Source organism: Hibiscus syriacus, unplaced genomic scaffold (assembly GCF_006381635.1).
Source record: "Hibiscus syriacus cultivar Baekdansim isolate YM2019G1 unplaced genomic scaffold, ASM638163v2 tig00110934_pilon, whole genome shotgun sequence".
In the NCBI taxonomy this organism is placed as follows: domain Eukaryota; kingdom Viridiplantae; phylum Streptophyta; class Magnoliopsida; order Malvales; family Malvaceae; genus Hibiscus; species Hibiscus syriacus.
In genome coordinates, this window is record NW_024062920.1 from 65,251 (window position 1) to 87,272 (window position 22,022).

General features: G+C 33.6%; 4 protein-coding genes across 4 annotated transcripts; 3 read left to right on the forward strand and 1 right to left on the reverse strand.

Moving 5' to 3' along the window:
* Nucleotides 1-230: 230 nt before the first annotated feature.
* LOC120147261 (serine carboxypeptidase-like 31) lies at nt 231-2,873 on the forward strand. Its single transcript, XM_039160684.1, has 10 exons — nt 231-565; nt 709-816; nt 1,178-1,273; nt 1,373-1,465; nt 1,532-1,614; nt 1,702-1,992; nt 2,077-2,207; nt 2,328-2,423; nt 2,501-2,606; nt 2,694-2,873. The coding sequence occupies exons 1-10, from the start codon at nt 268-270 to the stop codon at nt 2,841-2,843; spliced, it is 1,452 nt and encodes a 483-aa protein (XP_039016615.1). The 5' UTR covers nt 231-267; the 3' UTR covers nt 2,844-2,873.
* A 2,653-nt stretch (nt 2,874-5,526) lies between these two features.
* LOC120147266 (TIR-only protein-like) lies at nt 5,527-6,290 on the forward strand. Its single transcript, XM_039160685.1, has 2 exons — nt 5,527-6,034; nt 6,176-6,290. Exons 1-2 carry the CDS (start codon nt 5,529-5,531, stop codon nt 6,288-6,290), a joined length of 621 nt encoding a protein of 206 aa, XP_039016616.1. The 5' UTR covers nt 5,527-5,528.
* A 4,235-nt stretch (nt 6,291-10,525) lies between these two features.
* Nucleotides 10,526-14,370, forward strand: LOC120147267 (formin-like protein 14). Its single transcript, XM_039160686.1, has 8 exons — nt 10,526-10,738; nt 10,818-10,913; nt 10,993-11,119; nt 11,709-13,230; nt 13,320-13,485; nt 13,570-13,734; nt 13,820-13,972; nt 14,045-14,370. The coding sequence occupies exons 1-8, from the start codon at nt 10,526-10,528 to the stop codon at nt 14,252-14,254; spliced, it is 2,652 nt and encodes an 883-aa protein (XP_039016617.1). The 3' UTR covers nt 14,255-14,370.
* A 3,354-nt stretch (nt 14,371-17,724) lies between these two features.
* On the reverse strand, nt 17,725-19,577 carry LOC120147270 (polyphenol oxidase, chloroplastic-like). Its single transcript, XM_039160688.1, has one exon. It carries the CDS (start codon nt 19,563-19,565, stop codon nt 17,763-17,765), a length of 1,803 nt encoding a protein of 600 aa, XP_039016619.1. The 5' UTR covers nt 19,566-19,577; the 3' UTR covers nt 17,725-17,762.
* Nucleotides 19,578-22,022: the final 2,445 nt, after the last annotated feature.

Below are 22,022 nucleotides of genomic sequence, written 5' to 3' on the forward strand. Positions count from 1 at the left end.
GATTAATGTGTGTGTGGTGTGGGGGATAATGATCGACGTAGTCCATGTTCCCATGAGTCAACAACCCAATACCATTGTCCCCCTAAACACTCAAAGAAACTGTCTAAAAAAGCCATGTCAGATTGCCATAAACAAACCAACAAACATAAAAAAATCACAGTGCCACCATATTGATGCCAGTATAAATACTCGTGATATTTCTTGATAGTCACCAGTCCAAACCTTGTCTCTTTGAAGTCTATCTGACTTGTTTTGTTCATTGCCAACATGGGTTCTCGACCGAGAGTTTTGTTTTTCTTTACTTTGGTCTTTGTTTCGACTATTTCATTAATGCATCGAGTCACAGGTGAACGACATTGGCGATGGCGCGACGAAAACGGACCGAGTTCCCTGGGAAACCATGAAGATCTCGTTACCGACTTGCCCGGTCAGCCACCCGTAGATTTTCGGCATTACGCCGGATATATCACCGTGAATGAAAACAATGGAAGGGCACTTTTTTATTGGTTCTATGAAGCAATGTCTCAGCCTGATGAAAAACCATTGGTGCTTTGGCTTAATGGAGGTAACACTAATGGCTAAACTGTCACATGTTCTCTGTTAGTGGAGATCATTGATATAAATAAGCCTCATTTCCACAAGTCTATTTGTTTATTTATTTTTACTATATGTTTTATAATAAAATGACAAAAGTTGATTGTGTTTCAGGTCCTGGGTGCTCTTCTGTAGGATATGGAGCCACACAAGAGATTGGTCCTTTCTTAGTGGACACTGATGGGCGTGGGATTAAATTTAACAACTTCTCATGGAATAAAGGTACAAGTTTAGAATTTGTAGTTATCAAATCCATTGAGAGACCTCGGTAAAACAGGGTGTTATTAATTTTAGTATTCCCGGGATCGAGCAACAACGTCTGCAGGGGGTGTGCATTATCAATGATTAAGAAAAATTCTGAAGAAATATTATCTTGTAATCTTCTATATATATATATATATATATAGTTATCAACATCATGACTCTGTTTATCATTAAAATATCTGTCATTGCATCATATAAAATCAAAACACTTTCTTTTTGGTTGCACTTATCAACCTATGTATATGCTGCTCTCTCAATATTCCAATATACCATTATTAAGAATTGTTCTTTTATCTTTTTAATGTCATTGCTGATGCAGAAGCCAATATGTTATTCCTGGAATCTCCAATTGGAGTCGGGTTTTCATACTCAAACACTTCTATTGATTATGATAATCTAGGAGATGAGTTTACTGGTGAGTTCAACACATAAATTACACCTGCAAATTGCTGCTAAATTATTTTTATATTGTCCCTGGAGAATCATATCTTAATTTGTGCTTATTTTTAACTAGCAAATGATACTTACACTTTCCTGCACAAGTGGTACCTGAAGTTTCCATCATACAGAAAAAGAGTCTTTTATATTGCTGGGGAAAGCTATGCAGGTATTCCCTTACATATTTGCCTTCAACTCGACAGATTGATTCTCAATTGACTTGTTTGTCTCCTAGGAAAATATGTGCCAGAGTTGGCTGAACTCATTCATGACAACAACAAGGACCCTTCACTTTATATTCAGCTCAATGGTATTTTGGTAGGACCATGTTGTTAATCTGGTCCTATTTGTTTTAAACTAGTTAGACTATTGAATGCTTGCTTGACGTGCTGAAAATTTGGACAGTTGGGGAATCCCGAAACATACGATGCCGAGGACTGGAGAGGGATGGTGGATTATGCGTGGAGCCATGCCGTGGTATCAGATGAAACTCACAAAATCATCACCGAAACCTGCGATTTCAAAAGCAGTGATATATGGAGCAACGAAGATTGTAGTGAAGCCGTTGACGAAGTGCTCAAACAGTACAAGGAGATCGATATATACAGCCTATACACCCCTGTCTGTATCGGTGATACCGCGAGTTCAGATGACAAATCAGTACTCAAAATCATGATGAAGCGAAAATCGAATATGGTGATCATTGTCTATAACTTGCATTCTCCTTTGTTTCCGTAGTATATGATATAATGGTCTCATGGATTTTTCTTTCCTTACCAGATACCAAGGATTTTAGGTGGCTTTGACCCCTGCCTTGATGGCTACGCAAATGCTTTCTACCATAGATTGGATGTTCAAAAAGCTCTTCACGTTAGTGATGGTCACCGTGCCAAAAACTGGAGCATCTGCAAGTAAATAAATTGCTTGTATATTGCTATATTTGATGTCGCAATCGGCCGGAAATAGCCAATTTGTGACTTACGATTGTGGTTTTCCTAAACTGAACAATTCCATTGTCTTTTGTAATGCAGTATGGATATATTTTACAGTTGGGCAGATACAAAGCCATCAGTACTTCCCATATACCAAAATCTCATTGCAGCAGGAATTAGAATTTGGGTTTACAGGTAAATTCTGCATGCTTCAAATAGTGTTTTTAGATACTCATAGTGTTTCATTTTAATGGCTTTTGGAGTGGTTTTAGTGGAGACACGGATGGAAGAGTTCCTGTTTTGTCTACTCGGTATAGCATAAGTGCTTTGGGATTGCCCATCACTAAGGCATGGAGACCATGGTACCATGAGAAACAGGTACTCGTGTCCGAATCCGAATCCGAATAAAGGGGCAGTTGATTATTGCAGATGATGACAGCAAGTTGATGTTGTTAATTTGGTCAGGTGAGCGGTTGGGTTGAAGAATACGAAGGGCTTACGTTTGCAACATTTAGAGGAGCTGGGCATGCGGTGCCTTGTTTCAAACCAAGCAGTTCACTCGCTTTCTTCTCTGCTTTTCTCCAAGGAGAATCACCATCTTCCTCCCGATATTGAACTCTCTTGGAGGATTTTGGTCTTATATCTAACTATATGTATCACTATATATATATATATATATATATATAGTTAGCAGAAAAATAATATTTAAAATTAGAAGAAAATAAAAGCAGACCCATTAGGTTTTTTTTGTTTAAAACTTTTTTATAAATTTTGAATCTAATCCTAATCATACTTAGAGATGATGAGAAATGTAGACTTTAAGAAAAGAAGGGAATACTTCTAGTGAATTTAGAATTTATGACCTAAAAGAATATAAGGGAATAAATATTAACAACTTCGTCAATTAACCAAATATACTCCCTTATGTGATTTATCATATTTAAAATGTCATTTTTCATCATTGAGGAGATAATGGATTAATATTAAAATGAGTAAAGTACATAAATGATCCCTTCACTATAAGACATTACTTTGTTGAGGCCCTCGACTATTAAAAATTACAAAATGATAATCAAACTATTCATTTGTTCTAAACTCATCCCCTTTTGTTAAAAAAGTTTACGACAGTATGAGTTGAACGTTAACATACTAATTGTGATGTGGTAAAATTTGATCCCAAAATCTCAAACGGCTATCATATTTCAATCAACTGATTAACATCCAGCTTTGATTGTTATCAATTTTTAATGAAAAATGACGAGTTTGGAATATATGAATAGTCGGGTGATCATTTTGTACACATGACATGTATCATATCATCACTTGTGTACATGTAGCATATGTCACGTTATCGTTTTGTACACACGACATGTGTCATACCATCACTTATGTACATGTAGCATGTGTCAATTTATCACTTCGTACACATGACATGTGTCACATCATACTTATGTACATGTAGCATTTACCAATTCATCACTTTATAGTTTGTACACATGACATGTGTCGTATTATTACTTATATATGTATGATATGTTTCACTCCATCACTTATGTACAAGTGGTATGTGCCACATCATCACTTTGAACACATAAGACTTATTACATCAACGATCCGTGTTGATAGTTAGTCAACTAATAATTTTCATCTAGTCAAAATTTACTTTTTAAAAATAAAACGTTGAGAACTAAAATAATTATTTTATAAAAAAAATCCCCAGATTATCCCTGAATAAAAAGGTAAACAAACAAGTGAGAAAAATTTAAAAGCTTGCCATTTTTGGGGGCCCAGAAAACTCACTCTATGATGCCCATTCCGTTGTCGTAAGTGGCTAAAAGTAATGGGCTCAAAACATATATAGACTAGACTTGATACATAAATTTTCTTAAATTAATATCTAGACTTGAAATTTTCTTAAATTGATACATAAATCTTTTCTTAAATTAATATATGGACTTGAAATTTCTTTTAAATTCATCCATGATCAAATACAATATGTTAATAATCAATTAAGTTGTGACACGTGATATAGAATGATATTAACATTTTAATCACATCATTTATCTCATTAATTGTTGAAGTGACATGTCAATATATGTATCATGGTAAACAAAAGTTGTCAAATTCCCTAACTAATTTGGAAAAAAATAGAAATTCAAAGAAAAATAAATTATCTAGTTAAAAGAGTAAATGTTGGTTTATCACTGACAATAATAACACATACCTGTTAAAAAAAACATATTAATAAATTTAACCGTTAATAATTATATTTTTGACATTTTTTTATCCATCCTTACCTTCATCGTAAGACAAATTCCAAAATATTAGTAGTGGAGGTCTGTACATAAGTCAAATCAGTTGGGATATAATTTTTTTCAATAATTTAGAGACATTACGAAATAATTTAAATTTAATTTTTTAATAATTTATATATACACGAGTTTAAATTTAAAATTTTAAAAAAATAATAATAATTTTTATCACTAAATTTAATTCATGGGTTCAATCAGAACATAAAGTTAAAACAACAGTAGATATGAAGCCGAGTTTTAGATTTTGATTTTTTTAAAATACTTTTTTCAATAATTTTCAAATACTAAATCATTGGCCATGGTTCGAATGATACAAATGCAGCAATTTTCTTTATTTTTTAAATACTAAATCATAAGCCAAATTGTAGATAAAAGTCTAAGTCAGGGGTCAAAAGATATATTAACCTTTATGTTTACTACATTAATAAGAGAGACCATGTCAACAAACCGAACACACTAAAATAAAATTATATATATAAAACGTGTTTGAAGCTACAAAAAATCAGAAGAAAAATGGTTGACAGGTCAAGCCCTTCAAATTTCAAAAATGTGTTTTTTGGCCTTGAAAATCAAAAGAGTTAACTATCTATTTGGTCACTCATCTAATACTTAGTTTTTGTTTCGGTCATTCAACTATTATTTTTTCATAATCATACCTAATGTTACATTTTGGTTCTATTTTAGTCACCCATCATTATTAGCGATGATGTTGACATGTCACCAATAACATCACATCAATATTGAAAAATAATTAAAATTGTCATGTTAGCATCGCCGTTAATTTTCTAACAATGGGTGACTAAAATATAACTAAAACGTAATGTTGGGTATAATTTTGAAAAAAGTAATAGTTAGATGACCAAAAGGGAAATTAAGTAATAGGTGGGTGAGTAAACAGAAAGTTTACCCAAATCAGAATTTTGTTTTAGTCCTTTAAATACCTCATTTTCCTCCGTCTTCTCCGTCGTTACTTTTTGTCACTTCAATAATGCAGCAGAGTTGCTCATCGTCGGCCAAGTACTTATGTCGTAAACTGGTTCAAGTTCCACCGCCAACCCCAAACAAGGCGGCGACCACAATGACTCGACCAGTTTGTGACATCTTTATCAACCACCGAGGGATCGATACGAAGAGAACCATTGCCGGTTTACTTCATGATCATTTGTTCAGGTTGGGTTTAAGGCCTTTCTTGGATAGTCGGAGTATGAAGCCCGGTGACGGGTTGTTCGGGAAAATAAATCCGGCTATCCGGAGCTGTAAACTCGGCGTGGCAATATTTTCTCCCAATTATTGCGATTCATACTTTTGCATGCAAGAACTTGCCCTTTTGATGGAGAACAAAAAGAGGGTCATCCCAATATTTTGCGACGTGAAACCTTCGCAGCTTCAGGTTATGGATTATGGGATACGTTCGGCTAAGCAACTGGAAAGGTTTAACTTCGCTCTCGAGGACGCCAAGTACACCATCGGACTTGCATTCGACACTTTGAGAGGGTATTTGTATTTTTGATAATCTATTTTTATGAATTCACCCTTAACGTAAGATCATGTGTTTGTCAGTGCTATTAACTATGGACTACAAAACTCGTTTTTGAATGTTGTTTACTTATCTGTTGTCGATTTTTTGGTATATAGGAACTGGCCGGAATTCTTGAACTCTGCAACTGAAGCTGTGATTGGGAACTTGGTGGAGTTGGAAGCTCAGAATACAAGCAAGAAGAGGACATATATTCTGCATGGCCGTGAATAATATATGTAAATGATGATTTAGATACTCATTCCTTAAGGCATAACTCGATGCCTTTAACCCCATTTAGTTTATTTAATGTGTATTCATCTTTCATTTGTTCTTTTGACAATAAGCAAAACGATAGGTAAAATTCAAGAACCTTGTTGTAACATACATTAGGATACAAAAACAATATTCTTTTGTAATGTGTTCGTGACTCAATAAATGTGAAGATTTTTTCATTTTTAATGTACATATTGCTTTAAGACTTGAAGACAATGGAAGAAGAGGTCGAAGTTTCAAGGATGAATCTGGGAAATATCCACAAACTTTGATTATTTTTTCAAAGGAAAGAAAAGTGAGGTTAAGTTTCATATTGAAAATTTCCCGGAATTTTCATCGATCGGTTGTCGCACCATAGTGAAAATTTCCCGTGGACGACGTCTATAAAATCATCTGTTAAAAACTAACAATATTATAAAATTTCAGATTGTAAGTCCAGTAAGGATAAACTTTACAATTAATATATGGGTAAGCTATAAGTTTAGTACCCCCAACTATTATTTCTATTATGTTTTGGTCAGCCAACTATTTTTTTCTTCAAAATTATACTTAACGTTTAGTTTTGATTACATTTTGGTCACCCGTCATCAAAAAATTAACGGCGATGTTGATGTGTCACAATAAGGTAATACCACATCATCATAGAAAAATGACACGTCAACAATTTAATAATTTTTAAGGGTGGGTGACCAAAATGTAACATTAAGTTTTATTTTGAAAAAAAATAGTTGGATGACCAAAATGAAATAAAAGTGATAGTTGAGATACTAAACGTGTAATTTACCCTTAATATATGGTATGCGGCTTAATTAAGTTGGTTGCTTCATTGAAAAGCGTATGTATGGCTTAACTACTTCAAGTAATCATGCGATTCTACTGAAAATCTGAAGCTATTATGTTCTAGAGGCTTGTTTATATATATATATATATATTGGATTTTTGTAGGGACGATGAGAAGTAGATGATGTAAAAGCTCTTTTTAATCCCAAAAGAAAAATGGAAGAGATTTCGGTTTTTCATATTTACAAAGAAATAGTATACTGATTTTTTTTTCTAAGACATCAAATAATCTTTTGAACTTTTTAAGAAAATCGATTTATCATCAAACTTGATCAAAAAATTAATTTAATTCATTTATTATTTCATCAATCATTGTGGACTGTCAAGTCAACATCACATATTGTCACGTTAGAATCGTAATGGTCAACGATAGGAACCGTCAGTCAAAGAGCCACATTAAATTTTGTCTGAATTTGAGAGTCACATTGAGTGAAAATAATTTGAGGATCATATTGATTTTTTTTTAAAAAAAAAAGTTAAGGGTCTCGAGTACCATCAAATCTAAAATATAATTCGAACTAACGTGACTAACCATCAAATTAATAAAATTAATGATTTAATGATTAAAACACACTGAATTTATAATATAAATTATTAAAATACAATTATATTAAAATTGATGATTAAAATAATACAGATCTCAAATAAAAGTGATCTTAAATATAATTTATCATGAACTTTTAGCAGTTGAATTGGGTTATTGTTTATTGTTCTGTCCTTGTTCCATCTTAATTATTTTTGAATTTAGACCATTTTTGTTAAAATACGAATTGGAGAAGATGAGATCTGTAATCTGTTAGGTTTGACCATGGATTTAGTACTTAAGAAATGACGCCGATATTTCCCTCGACACGCCAGGCTTAGCTTTGGTTTGATGTTAGCTTTCAGATTTATTGCAAAACACGCACGATTTCAGCTCCACCCGTTCTTAAATTTTACGATAAATTAGTTAAATGACCACTTAATTATAGAATTGGTGTTGATATGGACATTATACTTTTAATTTTAGTAATATGACCACATAACTATTTAAGTGATTTCAATATAACCACATGTCGTTACAAAATAAACGACGTAACTGATGTGGACCTTAAACGGTCCTTAAACATATTAAATAATAACTAGAATACCATTAAGGCTTTTTCTACCCCAAACAAAAAAATGTTCAATGTGATTGAACATTTTATCTCTTAATTATTTATAGGTTAATATAGATTATACAGAAAATATATAAGAATATATAGGTTTAAGATTTGTGATTGTTAAATGTTCAAAGAGAAAAAAAAATACCGATAAATACAATATAATAATTGTTCATTTTATCTCTTAATTATTTATGTGATTGAAATTCTTATCTCTACTCACGTGAACAGAGTAGATTTAATAGTATAATCATTTATTCCTTTTGGGTAAAAGACACAAATGATCCCCTAATTTATTGAGTCATCGACTATTAAAAGTTATAAGATGGTCTCTTGACTAAGGGCATTGTTTTGTTGAGTCCTTTGATTATTAAAAGTTATAAAATGGTCACTGATCATTCATTATGTTTCAAATTCGTCCTTTTTATTAAAAAAAATTAACGGTCATCCGAGCTAGATGACATGCTGACTGAGATATGATAGTCGTTTAAGATTATGAGATCAGATTTTATCACATCTCAGTCATCAAGTTAACGTCCAACTCATACTGCCATTAATTTTTTAACGAAAAATGACAAGTTTGGAACATATGAATAATTTGATGACCATTTTGTAACTTTTTATTAGTCGGAGGACTCAACAAATCAACGCCTTATAGTTGGAGGATAATTTTATAACTTTTAATAGTTGGAAAAGCGGTGCCAAACGAAAGGATTATTTACTATTATCAATTATGGATACTTTGACTTGAATTATATTTATAGAACTAAATTTGTAAATACCCATGATTCTAAAACTACAATTAATCAGCTTAATTTGTTTTACAGTTTGGAAAACATATTCTCAAGTTAGAAAATTTTAACTAAAAGAAAACAAATCATAAGTTGCAATTCCATGGTTTATTGGATTAAAAACCTTAATAACTTCATAATTTCCTATTTTAAGCATAACTCACACGTTACTATTATAATAAACAAAACATTGTTACATTTTGAAATTGATATAATAGAATCATCAAGTAATATAAAATGCTTTCAACTCAGTATTAAATACTAATGCTTTAATTAAAATCGAGTAGAGTCGAAAAAAAAATTAGGTTAATTTTATAAACCCTAGGTATCGTACCTAACTTACAAGGTCAACCTATAATTCAAGATTTATAGGAGGTAGAGAAACCAACTTGTTCTAAAAACAATGTACACTAAACCACCAGTAGTGTTAAGTTACAAGACAGGGAGATAGCTTTAAACAAAGACAAGATGACGATGGTTCATTCCATAATAAGCAATTTTCTATTATTGAATTGAAAACTTTTCTGGGAAAATTGCAAAGAATGTTAAAACGATTGTTCGTCTTCTTCATTCAAAGGTTTTATTCTCTTTCATTTTCATTCTTCTTTTTTTCTTTTTGGGTTTGAGTTTTAGGCCATAAAATCCACGAAATCAATTATTTTTTCGCTGATTTCGCTCCTGGATTTTTTTTTCTTTTTGATTGTTCTCGTTTGGATATTCTTTTTTTTTTTACAAAGAATTACCCAACGTAAATCATTGTTGCATTGAAGGTTTTCTTCTTCGTTTTGTTGTTTATTTTAAATTCTGATCGACGTCTTAGGTGATCATGCGTGCAATGTGCTGTGGTTTGACACCAATGATTTTTGGTTCCAAATCAATCAAACTTGTCCCGGTAAATATTTTCAATTTTCTCTCTTGGATTATAGATGTTGTTTTTCAATCTGCAGAAATCAAGGGTTGTTATTAAAATTCTAGAATTCTATCTCTAACCCACCATTGTTAGCAATGCGAAGAACAAATTTACGTGTTGAAAATGCCATTTTTAATGATTTTTGTATGGTTAAATTTCTATAATATCTCCATTTTCTACACAATTTTCTCCTTTTGTTGAATGAGTGCATGTGGTTTGACACCAATGCTTTTTGGTTCCAAATCAATCAAACTTGTCCCGGTAATTATTTTCAATTTTCTCTCTTGGATTATATATATATGTTCCACCATTGTTAGCAACGCAAAGAACAAATTTACGTGTTGAAAATGCCATTTTTAATGATTTTTGTATGGTTAAATTTCTATAATATCTCCATTTTCTACACAATTTTCTCCTTTTGTTGAATGAGTGCATGAGTCATTCATTCCCTTTTGGAAGGAACCTGCAAATTTGTAGAACATTAATTTGTATGGATCGTGTTGTATTCACATGTCTGAGGCATTCGTCCGTGTATATATGCAGGGAAAAAGGTCTCCATCAAAGGCATGCAAGAGTCAAAAGAGAAGGAAGGGCTCCCAGAAGGACAATTCACCTCCATTACAAGGCAATTTCGTTCTGATGGTGGAGCTTAGGAAGAAAATCACAACATTTAGAGACATCGTTGATCTACCACCTTGTAGTACCTCTTTATCCATAGATAAGGTATTTTAAGAAAAATGAAGATTCGGAACAACGTAGGTCGGAATATCTTTAATCTGCCTATGTGTCTTGATTTCTGCAGATGATCATAGGGACAATGCAAGATCTCCATAAATACTACCCTGAAAGCATACCCCGGTTCAGTAGATCGAAATTAAAAAGATTACCCCTTGAAGAGGTTTGAAACTTTTTCATAAAACCATCTTTTTTGGTTTGATCCCAATGCTAACAATCTACTTGAACTTGCCTATGAACAGATATTGATATACTTTTGCACGGCATTGCGAGATCTTGCAGACGTTTCGAATATAAACGGTGAAGGGATAGACAAATGCAAACTTGATATACATGACAATGAAGAGCCCAAAAGTGTTGAAGAATTAGGTATGAAGTCAATTTTCTCAGAATATTTATCTTTATTTTGAATCTGATAAACTGGAAAGAAAAATGGGATTAGAGGTTTTTGAAGAAAGGAAGCACTTGCAAGAACTTTGGGGTACATTTTGTTTGTGTTTTCTGGTTATCGAAAACGAGTCTAGTTGCCTCCTGAACTTGCTTGTTCTTGATTCAAACGTGGTATATCCCCGGAGATGATCTTTGAAAATTTCTAATCTTTCAATCAAACTGGATTCTCTGAAGCTGGAAGTTTTTCACCAATCAGGATTCAGACACACCTCTCCATTCACCAAAGTTTTCGATTAGCCTGTATTTTCATTAAACTTATTCAATTATAGTGTATAAATACGATATCTGACATACTCACGATGCACCAAAATAAAATCTAAAAGAAATGCAACCCTCACGACCCGGATGTCGTCTTTTTCATTTTTAAATCTTTTTATTTAAACATTGATTAATGGTCGTCCTCCCTTCAATTATGATTCTCAATATAAAAAAATGAACAGTTATCTATGGACGATACAATCAATCAAGGAAATTGATATTGATTTTCCTTTTTCTCACCTTTTGGCAGTTGAAATTACGGTGGCAACCCTCGATGGGTTGATTAAGATAGCAAGAGAGAAAGGTGATATGATTAGTGAAGACGAAGAGAATGATAAGGGTTTAAGTCAAAAGGTTAATCCTTGTAAAGAAAATGGCTATTGCTGCCCTTCACCGACTTCGGTGCTGCCTGAGTTGATGAACAGTCCATTAAAACCTCCTTCTTCCTCACCTCTTTTGTTGTCTGTCAATGTACAAGCGGTGGGGAAACTGAGCTCCATGGATGTGAAGCGACTGCAATTACATATGCTTCCTGATTATAGAGATGAAGTTCCCAATTTTTTGAAGCAAAACAAGGTTATGATTGAGGAACAAGATACAGAAGAACATGGTGAAGTTGTTGATGAAACCGGGGATTTGAACTCTCAAAACGAGACACTAGAGGATCAAGTTTCTGGTGCGGATGGTGCAGACGGTGATTCAACTATGAATGGAAGTAATGCTGCAGCAGTAACACCAATGCATACGCCGCCACCGGAGGTGACACCAGCTCCCGAGTTGTCGGGAGATGAAGAAGTGGCTGAAGATGGATCAGCATCACCACGACCAGCAACATCAGCAGAAGTTTTATCGGATATTCCCCCACCACCGCCACCCCAACCAAATGCAGAAGCTGTACAACTACAACCAACTTTGGAAGCAAAAGAACCAGAGTTGCCCTCACCGGGTTCGGCATTGGAAGAAACAGCAGCAGCAACTGGAGTAACATCGCCGCCACCTCCACCACTACCACCGCCAGCTCCATCAAAACCAAATATAGGGGTAACAGCAACAGCACCACCTCCACCACCATCACTACCACCATCAGCGCCAACAGAGCCAAATATAGAGGTAGCAGCAGCAGAACCTCCACCACCACCACCATCAGTGCAACCAGAGCCAAACATAGAGGTAACAGCAGAACCTCCTCCACCACCATCAGCTCCAACAGGGCCAAATATAGAGGTAACAGCAGCACTCCCTCCACCACCAGCAGCTCCAACAGAGCCAAATATAGAGGTAACAGCAGCAGCACTTCCTCCACCACCACCTCCTGTAGTGAAAAAAGAAGCACCGGTTACACCATCACCACCTTCTCTTCCTAGATGTATATCAACACCATTTACACAACCACCACCTCCTCCTCTTCCTCCTAGAACCGCATCAAGAGGACCCGCACCACCACCACCACCACCACCCATGATGACTTCAAAAGGATCAGGACCAATGCCGCCGCCGCCGCCACCAGCACCAGCAGGAGCGTCACTGGCGAATGGAGCTGCTCCACCGCCTCCACCACCTGGTAGCTTGCGCTCCAAGAAATCAAATACTAAATTAATGAGATCAAGTCATATGAGTAATCTATATCGAAATCTCAAAGGCAAAGTAGAAGGAGTTCCAAAGCGAGGCTCCTCGGCATCTAATGGAAGAAAGGGCGGAGGAGGAGGTGCTGCAAGCGGTGGGAATGGGAAACAACAAGGAATGGCTGATGCATTAGCGGAGATGACAAAGAGGTAACATGTCTCTTGCATCAAAATTCCATAAATTATGTCCATCCTGTTGCTCTTGGTAGATTTTTTTTCTCACTTTGTTTTGGTCTCAGATCAACCTACTTCATACAAATCGAAGAAGATGCTAAGAAATATGAAAAACCAATCAAAGAACTCAAAACTACCATCAGTACATTCAAAACCAGTGACATGTCTGAGCTAATCAAGTTCCACAAGTATGTGGAATCCATTCTTGAGAACTTAACAGATGAAAGTCAGGTTAATTTCCAGTTGTGTCTAGCTTTATCATCCTATATAGCAATGAATCTATTGTCTCGTGAATCATTAGCTTGAAATTTGCAGGTTCTCGCCAAGTTTGAAGGCTTCCCCGGGAAAAAGCTGGAAGCATTAAGGACAGCATCAGCTCTTTACTTGAAGTTAGAATCAATGGTGACTGAGCTACAAAACATGAAGATCGAGCCTCCTTTGACTCAGCTTCTTGAGAAGGTTGAACGTTACTTCGACAAGGTATCATTTGGCTCTTGAATCGACATACAAGATTGTACTGCAATTCACATCATTAGGCATTAATCCCAGTTCTTGCTTAAAACAGATAAAGAAAGAAATAGACTCCCTGGAGCGAACCAAGGATGAAGAAGCCAAGAAATTAAAGGGCCACAACATCGAATTTGACTTCCAAATTATTGTACGAATCAAAGAAGCAACTGTTGATGTTTCCTCCAACTGCATGGAGTTGGCACTGAAGGTAACTCAACCAAATTTAAAGACTGGTTCTTTTACTTGCGCAGCACGTAATAATTGGACTTTTTTTCCACAGGAGAGAAGAGAAGCGAAGTTGGCAGAAAATGAAGTGTCGAAAAGCAAAGGTGAAAGACCACAGAAAGCATGCACTAAAATGCTGTGGAGGGCTTTCCAATTTGCTTTCAGGGTTTATACATTCGCAGGCGGACATGACGATCGTGCCGATAGGCTGACCCGAGAACTGGCTCATGAAATTGAGACTCATGCTGAACATCAAAAATTGTAACACCTATATATATGAGGTGTAGTAGCATGAGACACTTGAGGAATTCAATTTCTTTGTAAATTAAACCTACTTTTTTTGAGTTGTGATTTTGATGGACTAAGAAATTGAAAACTGCTTCAGGAGTTTGAAACAAAGTTGCCTGAGATTGTATAAATATTTTTTTGGTATAACAGATCGTTTCCACAGTTCTAACCCAATTTTCTTTATTCAAAGTGTTATAATTCGAACTCCTGATATTATTTTAGGGATATAGTTGTCTCATCCCACTAGATCAAATGCTTGTTGGTAATGTTTTTTTCTTCTTCTTTTGAATAGTTCATATCTAAAGGAAAGAGAAATAGAATTTTTGCTCCTAATAAATACTGAACCTATAACATAGGAAAAAGGGAAAGTGACATTATATTTTAGGATTAAGTGCATATTCGAAGCTTAGGAAAAAAACAATTAAATTTTGAAGTTTTTTCTCATTCAATTGAATTTTTAAATAAAAAATTAAATCAATTAAAATTTTAAATTAATAAATTGAATTAATTACATCTTTTGATTAATTTTGACAATTAAATCTTAATAATTTTGATGAGATAATATTGTCACATGACATGCTATAGTTATATCACGTGAAATTTGTATGATTTTTAAAGACAATTTGTAAAAAAATATTAAAGTTTTAAAATAATTTTTAAAAATTCTAAAATTATATTAAAAATAATAAATTTTAAAAAATATAAATCAAGAATAAAGTGATATTATATATAACATCAATTTAACTAAAAAATCTAAAATCTAGCTATCAATATTAGTTAAACAGGTGATAAATGACATTTCAAGGTATAAAAGCTTAATTAAATGAAAAAAAAATTAAGAGTTTAAAGTTTTTTGATACCTTCAAATTTGTATTTTATTATTAATTTATAATATGAACAGACTAGAGTAATAATATTTTGAGAAGACTTTAGACTTCATAGCTAATTATTTTTGTACCTCCTTTGGTCTAATTTTGATGTCCCATTTCCGTTAATGTTAAAAATAAAAGTTCACATGATTCAATTTGGATATGTCACTTATTACGACCATAATTTGGAAGAGACACAATTTCTTGTTAGATCGTAATTCTATCTGGTTGACTTGAGTTATTTCTTCAGAAATCTGAACCATCTGACATGATAAAACTAGACTCTACCTTCAATTCATTAACTTTAAAGGTTATGCCGTCAGGCCCCATCGACTTGTTGGAGTGAATTTTTAGGGCTGATTTGTTGTTGTGGCTGTCCCTTTTTTCCCATATGTATGGGGTAAGGGGGAGGTAAGATAGTAGACTGCCCCCAACACCAGGTTGAGAGCAGCTTCCGTAGGAGACCTCCAAATTATGAAATGCCCTCCGTGGGTGATTTGTTGTTGTAATGTTCTTAAAAAAATATATTAGCTGAATTAGGGTATCACTGAAATTATTTTCCGATATGATGTGAATGTCAGTAACTAAAAAGTCGTCGGGAATACAGTGCGTCTTTCGAGGAAGATGCCAGGAACACAATGCGTCTTTTCTGTTTTTATGCAGTTGAACAAAGTTGAGAGCACACTAGGGCAGTTTGAACAAAGTTGAAAGCGCACTAGGGAAATTTGAACAAAACTGAAGACGCAGTGTATTTCCGGCGATTTCCAACGGATACGGTAGCATTCACACCCTAAATACCCTCATGATCCTCCTTCCACATAATAATAACATTATTTAAAAACAAATAATATCACAAAAATCTAAAATTATATCCAAACTTATTTTTTTAAATCTCATAATTTTGTTAAAGATTTTTTTTTTAATTTTATGATTTTTTAATAATATTATAGATGTTTTAATTTTTTAAAATAAACCAAATAATATTATACTTTTAGAAAAAATATTAGTATAAAACATAAGTTTCTAAAATTAGACATTTTCTTTTAATGATTTTTTAATTTTATGAGTTTTTATATTGTATATATATATTTTAAATTCTTTTAGTTTTATTGCACATCAGCAAATCCAACCAGTAATTTTCCAAATCATCAGGGGTAAATCTGACAAGTGATTCAACCCACGTTTTTTTCTTCACGTGCATTCTTTTCGGGGTTTCCATTTGCTGATTATTTTTGTCTTTATTTATTGAAATTCTATTAAAACTTATTTTTTCTTTTTTATAGTTAGAATTGGAAGAAATTTTATTAGATAATTTTTGTATGATTCAAAGCTTCAACTGTGGAGCTTTCTATTTGTTCCAAATTCGTACTTTTTCATTAAAAAATTGATGACAGTCTAAGCTAGATGTTAACTTGTTAATTAAGATATGATAAAATCTGATCATATAATCTCAAACAACTATATAACTCAAACGATTTTGGGGTCATATTTTATTATATATCAATCAATAAGTTAATGTTCAGGTCAAACAACTGTAAATATTTTTACGGAAAAATACAAGTTTGGAGTAAATGAATAGTCAACTGACCATTTTATAACTTTTAATAGTCAATAACTCAAAAAAATATCAGCCTATAATCGGAGATAATTTTATAACTTTACATAGCAAAGAAACTTAACGAAACAGTATCCTATAGTTGGAGACTATTTCTATACTTTACCCTTTTATTTTCTCTCTTCTTCTCTCCCTCTTTTCATGGAATTCAACTCCAACTTCAACAATCACAGTCCATCTTGTAGAAACTTTAAAATTAATTACGGAATCAAAACACAAACAAAAAGTGACATTAGATATAAAAATGAAAAAAAAATAGTTAAATGACAAAATTATATACATAAAAATAGGTTACGTTAAATTTTTTTATTATACTTTGATATGAAATTGAATCACAAATTATTTTTAAATGATATATGCAGTTCATGGATGAGTCTAAAATACAACGGGTTAATATAAGGTTGAAAAATGATAGAAACCGGCTGAAAAATTTATATATTGAATTATATTTTAGGTTGAAACTAAAATTATTATATTCTCCCTAATAAATTAAGTAAATTGCGTAACTATTCCAATAGCAACATAAAAAGTTATTGTCAAGATATTCTCGATTGTAATCGAAATTATTAATAATTATGTAACTTTTTAGAATAGATATATAATGTTTTAGGTTAAAACCCATAACAGTGTAATACTTTCCGTTTTAACCAAAATTATTACTAATTATATAACATTTTAGGAAAGAGATGATAACATTTTAGGATAAAATCTACTTACAATTAGTCTTAGGTTAGGACAATGCACGGTAAAACTACTCGTTTAGACAAAATAATAAGCAAAACGATAGTAATACATACGATAAACCGAAAACCAAACTGATAATACAAATGGCAAACTGAGGATTAAGCTAAATTACAAAGTAATTAGCCTTTTGAAAACCTTTTACCTAAGATCTGGCCGGTAAGGACCGAGCCATTTTCACTCTACTTCACCAACAAAGGATTCTATGGCCATAGATATATGATGACCTTATTTATAACATAAAACACAGGATATGATAATCAATCTCTGATGTAGTCGGTCTTAATGTTACCAATCGAAACGAGACCCTTCCCTTGTTTAGGCACCAAAGTCACCACAATATTGTCATCACCTTCCACATCCAAATCCTCCAACAAATCCGATATTGGCAAAGTCAAGCTTGTGTCAAGCTTCATCCCTCGGTTGTTTTGGTTATGAGGTATATTCGAAAAGCTCCCGGCAAACTCCGAATCTTCCGGTTCGGTCGGTGCCTCGTCTTCTTCGTCGTTAATGTACACATCGAATTTCACCTCCACATCTCGGTCTACTTGAATGTTTTGAAGAACCAGTACTTCTTCTTCATCTTCTTTTTCAAGCTTAGTCCTTGATTTCTTTGACCTTGGAACCTCAATGCGGACCACCTTGTCTAGAACTATAGGGAAGACATTACGGATAACGGTGGTGGGGGTGGTGTTTGCTTCGGCTGCCATTGCTTGACCTTTCCCATTGACCCGACCAGGCCTTCGAGGAGTAGGCTTGTTTTTAAGCCATGGGATGTTAACTTTTTGATAATCGTACCCTAAAACCCTTGTGTCGAGGCAATCGCGGACCTTGGCTCGAACCAGGTTCGCATTCTCGTCGTAGAAAAGAAACGAGGAATCGAGCCAATCTGTGTCGGTGAAATCACGTCGCTTCTTCCCTGGTAAAGATTTCCATATGTTCCACAATCGATCAACGTTGCAATGATGAGCGTAGAACAACGGGTCTTTACCTGCAGAATAAAAGTTCCCCATGTCTTCCTTATACTTTTCCCGATCGTCTCCAACCCACCGATGAATGGCGGTGTGTGGATTGTTCTCAATGGATCCCATTCCCGGACTAGGTTTCTCGCCGGCACGATACGGCTTTCCATGAAAAAGAGAAGCGGTACTGTTGGGTACCATCTGCCTATACATCACAGTGAGATTACTCTTTATAAGATCTCTCTTTGACAATTCCTCCTCCTTGCCGGCGTAATCAAGATCGAGCATTTTGGGCGGCTGGTGGTTCACATTGCGCTTCTCGTCGTAGAGTGGAGAGTCAGGATCTACATATATCTCAGGGATAACCATGCCACGGGGAGCATCCCAGTTCCAAAACGGCATAGCGAAATTTGGATCATCAATCAGCTTCCCCAATATCCTCTCGTAGAAATAGAGATACAACCTATGGAACGGGTAAAACAGCCATGAGAAGTGAACTTGAAGTTCTTGGTTGGGGCTCCCATTATCGTAACCTCCATTGCAATAAGCACAATGAACATTGGCTTGTTGCATGAAACTACGTGGATCTTCCATAGGAAGAGCTTTCATCAGCTCCATAGCCTTCGTAAATTTATCCAAGTATTCAGGATCAACCATATGTGCCGCCGGCCGGTAACGTATCTTTGAAAACTTGGGTGGTTTGAAATCTATGATATTCGCTGATTTCGGTGGGCAGCAAGCGACTTTAGTGGTGCCTGCACTTTTCGATGTCACGGTTGCTTTTTCACAGAGGTCAAGGTCAGGTGCGGCTACTGGGGCTGCCAATGCAAATGGGTCACTCACAAGGTTGGTTGCGCCATAAACACTTCCTAGGCCGAGAAGGATGTCCCTTCTATCGAACCTATTGGGAGAAGAAGAGGAGTGTTCATTGTTTTGGTTCTCATTGCTGGCTTTGCATGACACTAGTTTCTTGGAGGCAAAGGTGAAAGGATTTTTCTTCTTGAAAATGGAAAGCTGAGGTGTTTTGGGAAGGAATGAAGTTTGAAGGGAGGAATTAGGAAGAATGATGGGGGTTGATCGGGAATGGACGGTGGAAGCCATTGCTGCCTTTGTTGATTATATGATTGTATGAAGATGATAAAGGAAAAAGCATGGGTTTTATAGTGCGATCAATGATTGAGGTTTTGATTTTCCTTTTGGGTAAATCAGTTTATTACTCATCAAATTATTGGATTCTTTCTGTTTTGGTCACTATATTAAAACTCTTGTTACGCTTTAATTTTAATTCAGTTATTTGATCATCAAATTAAAGGAAAACTACACCAGATACCACTGAACTTTAGGTGGTATATCGTTTATACCATCTAACTATTCACTTTTAGAAGCTCACTTTTTGACACTACACTTTTCCAATCAACTCCAACAACCAATCATTGTCTGTCACTAGTACTCTTTCGCAACAAGATTCATATTGAAACATTTGTATTTCACTCCTATTTCTTTACCTATGATCGATTTTTCATGAAACTCATTCAAAATCGATTAAATTAAACAAAAAAATCCATCAATTTTATGGGTTTGAGGTCTTTCTTAGATTTGAGGAATTTGAGATGTTTGTTCGAAAATCCAAACGGTGAGAAGCATTATTTCGAGAAGACGAACAACATACCTCAAAACTAGCCTAATTGAACGACCATCGAAAGAGATCGAAATATTAGTGCGTCAAACCTTTAAATGAATTTTCGTCAACTTTGAGTGAATTTCATAGAAAATCAATCATAGCAGAAGAAAGAATAGTAAAATACAAACATTTTCATATCAATCTTGCTACGAAAGACAACTAGTAAATTGGTTGCCAACAACGGCAAAAAAAGTTTAGAGAAAAAAATGAATATTTTTTAAAGTTTAGTGGTGAAATCGATTCATCCTTAAAGTTCAATGTCTAAAACGACATCATTTTAGGCATCCATAGTCATACCAAAATTGACATCGTTTTGTCCACAACATCACAATGACGGAATGATCCATCTATATCATCGTATTGTTCAAATTTAAAGGTAGTACAATTGAAGTCAAAACCAAACTTTAATGTTATAATTAGAGAAATTAATAGTTCAATAGTATAAACGATACACCACCTAAAATTCAGTAATATCTTATTTAATTTACCCTTAAATTAATAAATTAATGTATGTTTTTTAATTAATATAATTATATTATTAATATTATATACTTATATTTTTATTAGTTTAATCTTAATTCAAAATAATTTAATAAATTTAACATGTGCATATTGAGTCATCCCTTAACGTAATTAGGGGTGAACAAAACTCAATTTGAAAAAAAAATCAAGTTCGAGTCAAGTTATAAAATAGAAATTGAATAACTCAAAATTTTTAGTAATAAGTGGATTAATTTTCTAGTTTAAGTTGAGTCCCTCAACTCTGCACGATATATGATTATAAAAAATAATTTAAATTTAAAATCAAATAATACCATAACATTTTAAATATTTACAATTAAATTTAAACATAAAATCAAACAACTCAATTTGACTCTAAAAAAATTTAAATAAAGTTTGAGTTATAATATAGAATTTATCAACTTAAACAACTTTTTTTTATTTAAATCAACTCGATCGAATACTAATCCCTAATCATAATTACGTTGACGATCTTTGTTTTCAAAGAGTATGCTGTGGTTTAGAGTCTTTTACGGGAAAATTTAAAAAATAACAATCTAATTTAAGATTAAAAAACGATAAAAATCAAGTACAGTCGAAAATGTTATCAAAAATATAACATTTTAAATTGGACATAAATTTAAATATTATATTTTTCATAACATTTTGTGTTACAACATAAAATATTATGAAGAATATAAAATTTTGACTATAAAAATATTATAAATAAAATAATATTTTACATTACATGTAATCTAGAATATTATCCTTTTAGATAACATTTTCGATCCCCTTTGAGAGGAGGAGAGAGAGGGAGAGGATAACAGCGAGAAGAATAGTATCTTTCCATGGTGAGGGTGTGAGCGTGACGGAATGAACAGTGAGTTAAATGTGGCAGATGGGCATTGGAGGTCCAGTTCAAACATATTAGGTGTACGGAGTTGGAGTCAGGAATCCGAGCTGTTTCGGCTTAAAATGTGATGTTGTACTGTTGTAGGCCCTTTTGCCATGGCAAAACTTGGAGTTAATTAGTACAATATCTTTTCTATTTGTTGATTAACTCAATTAACTATAGATGCCCCCTAATTGAGTAAAAGTACAACTAATCGCCTACTTTTTTCCCTTTATTTCTTCCTAAATATTAATTGATCTTCAATGAATTTAATAACATTTTCTTCTAAACATAAAAGGAAAATATATTTGTATTTGATGTATTATTTTTTATTAATCATTCATATGTAACTTTATGATCGATTAATTAGGATTATGGATTTAACGTTTTTTCCAAATAGACCGATGATTGTTTGTTATTACTATGCAATATTATTGTACTATTATCGGTTGAAGTTTATTATCTCTAGGAAAACGAGACTGGG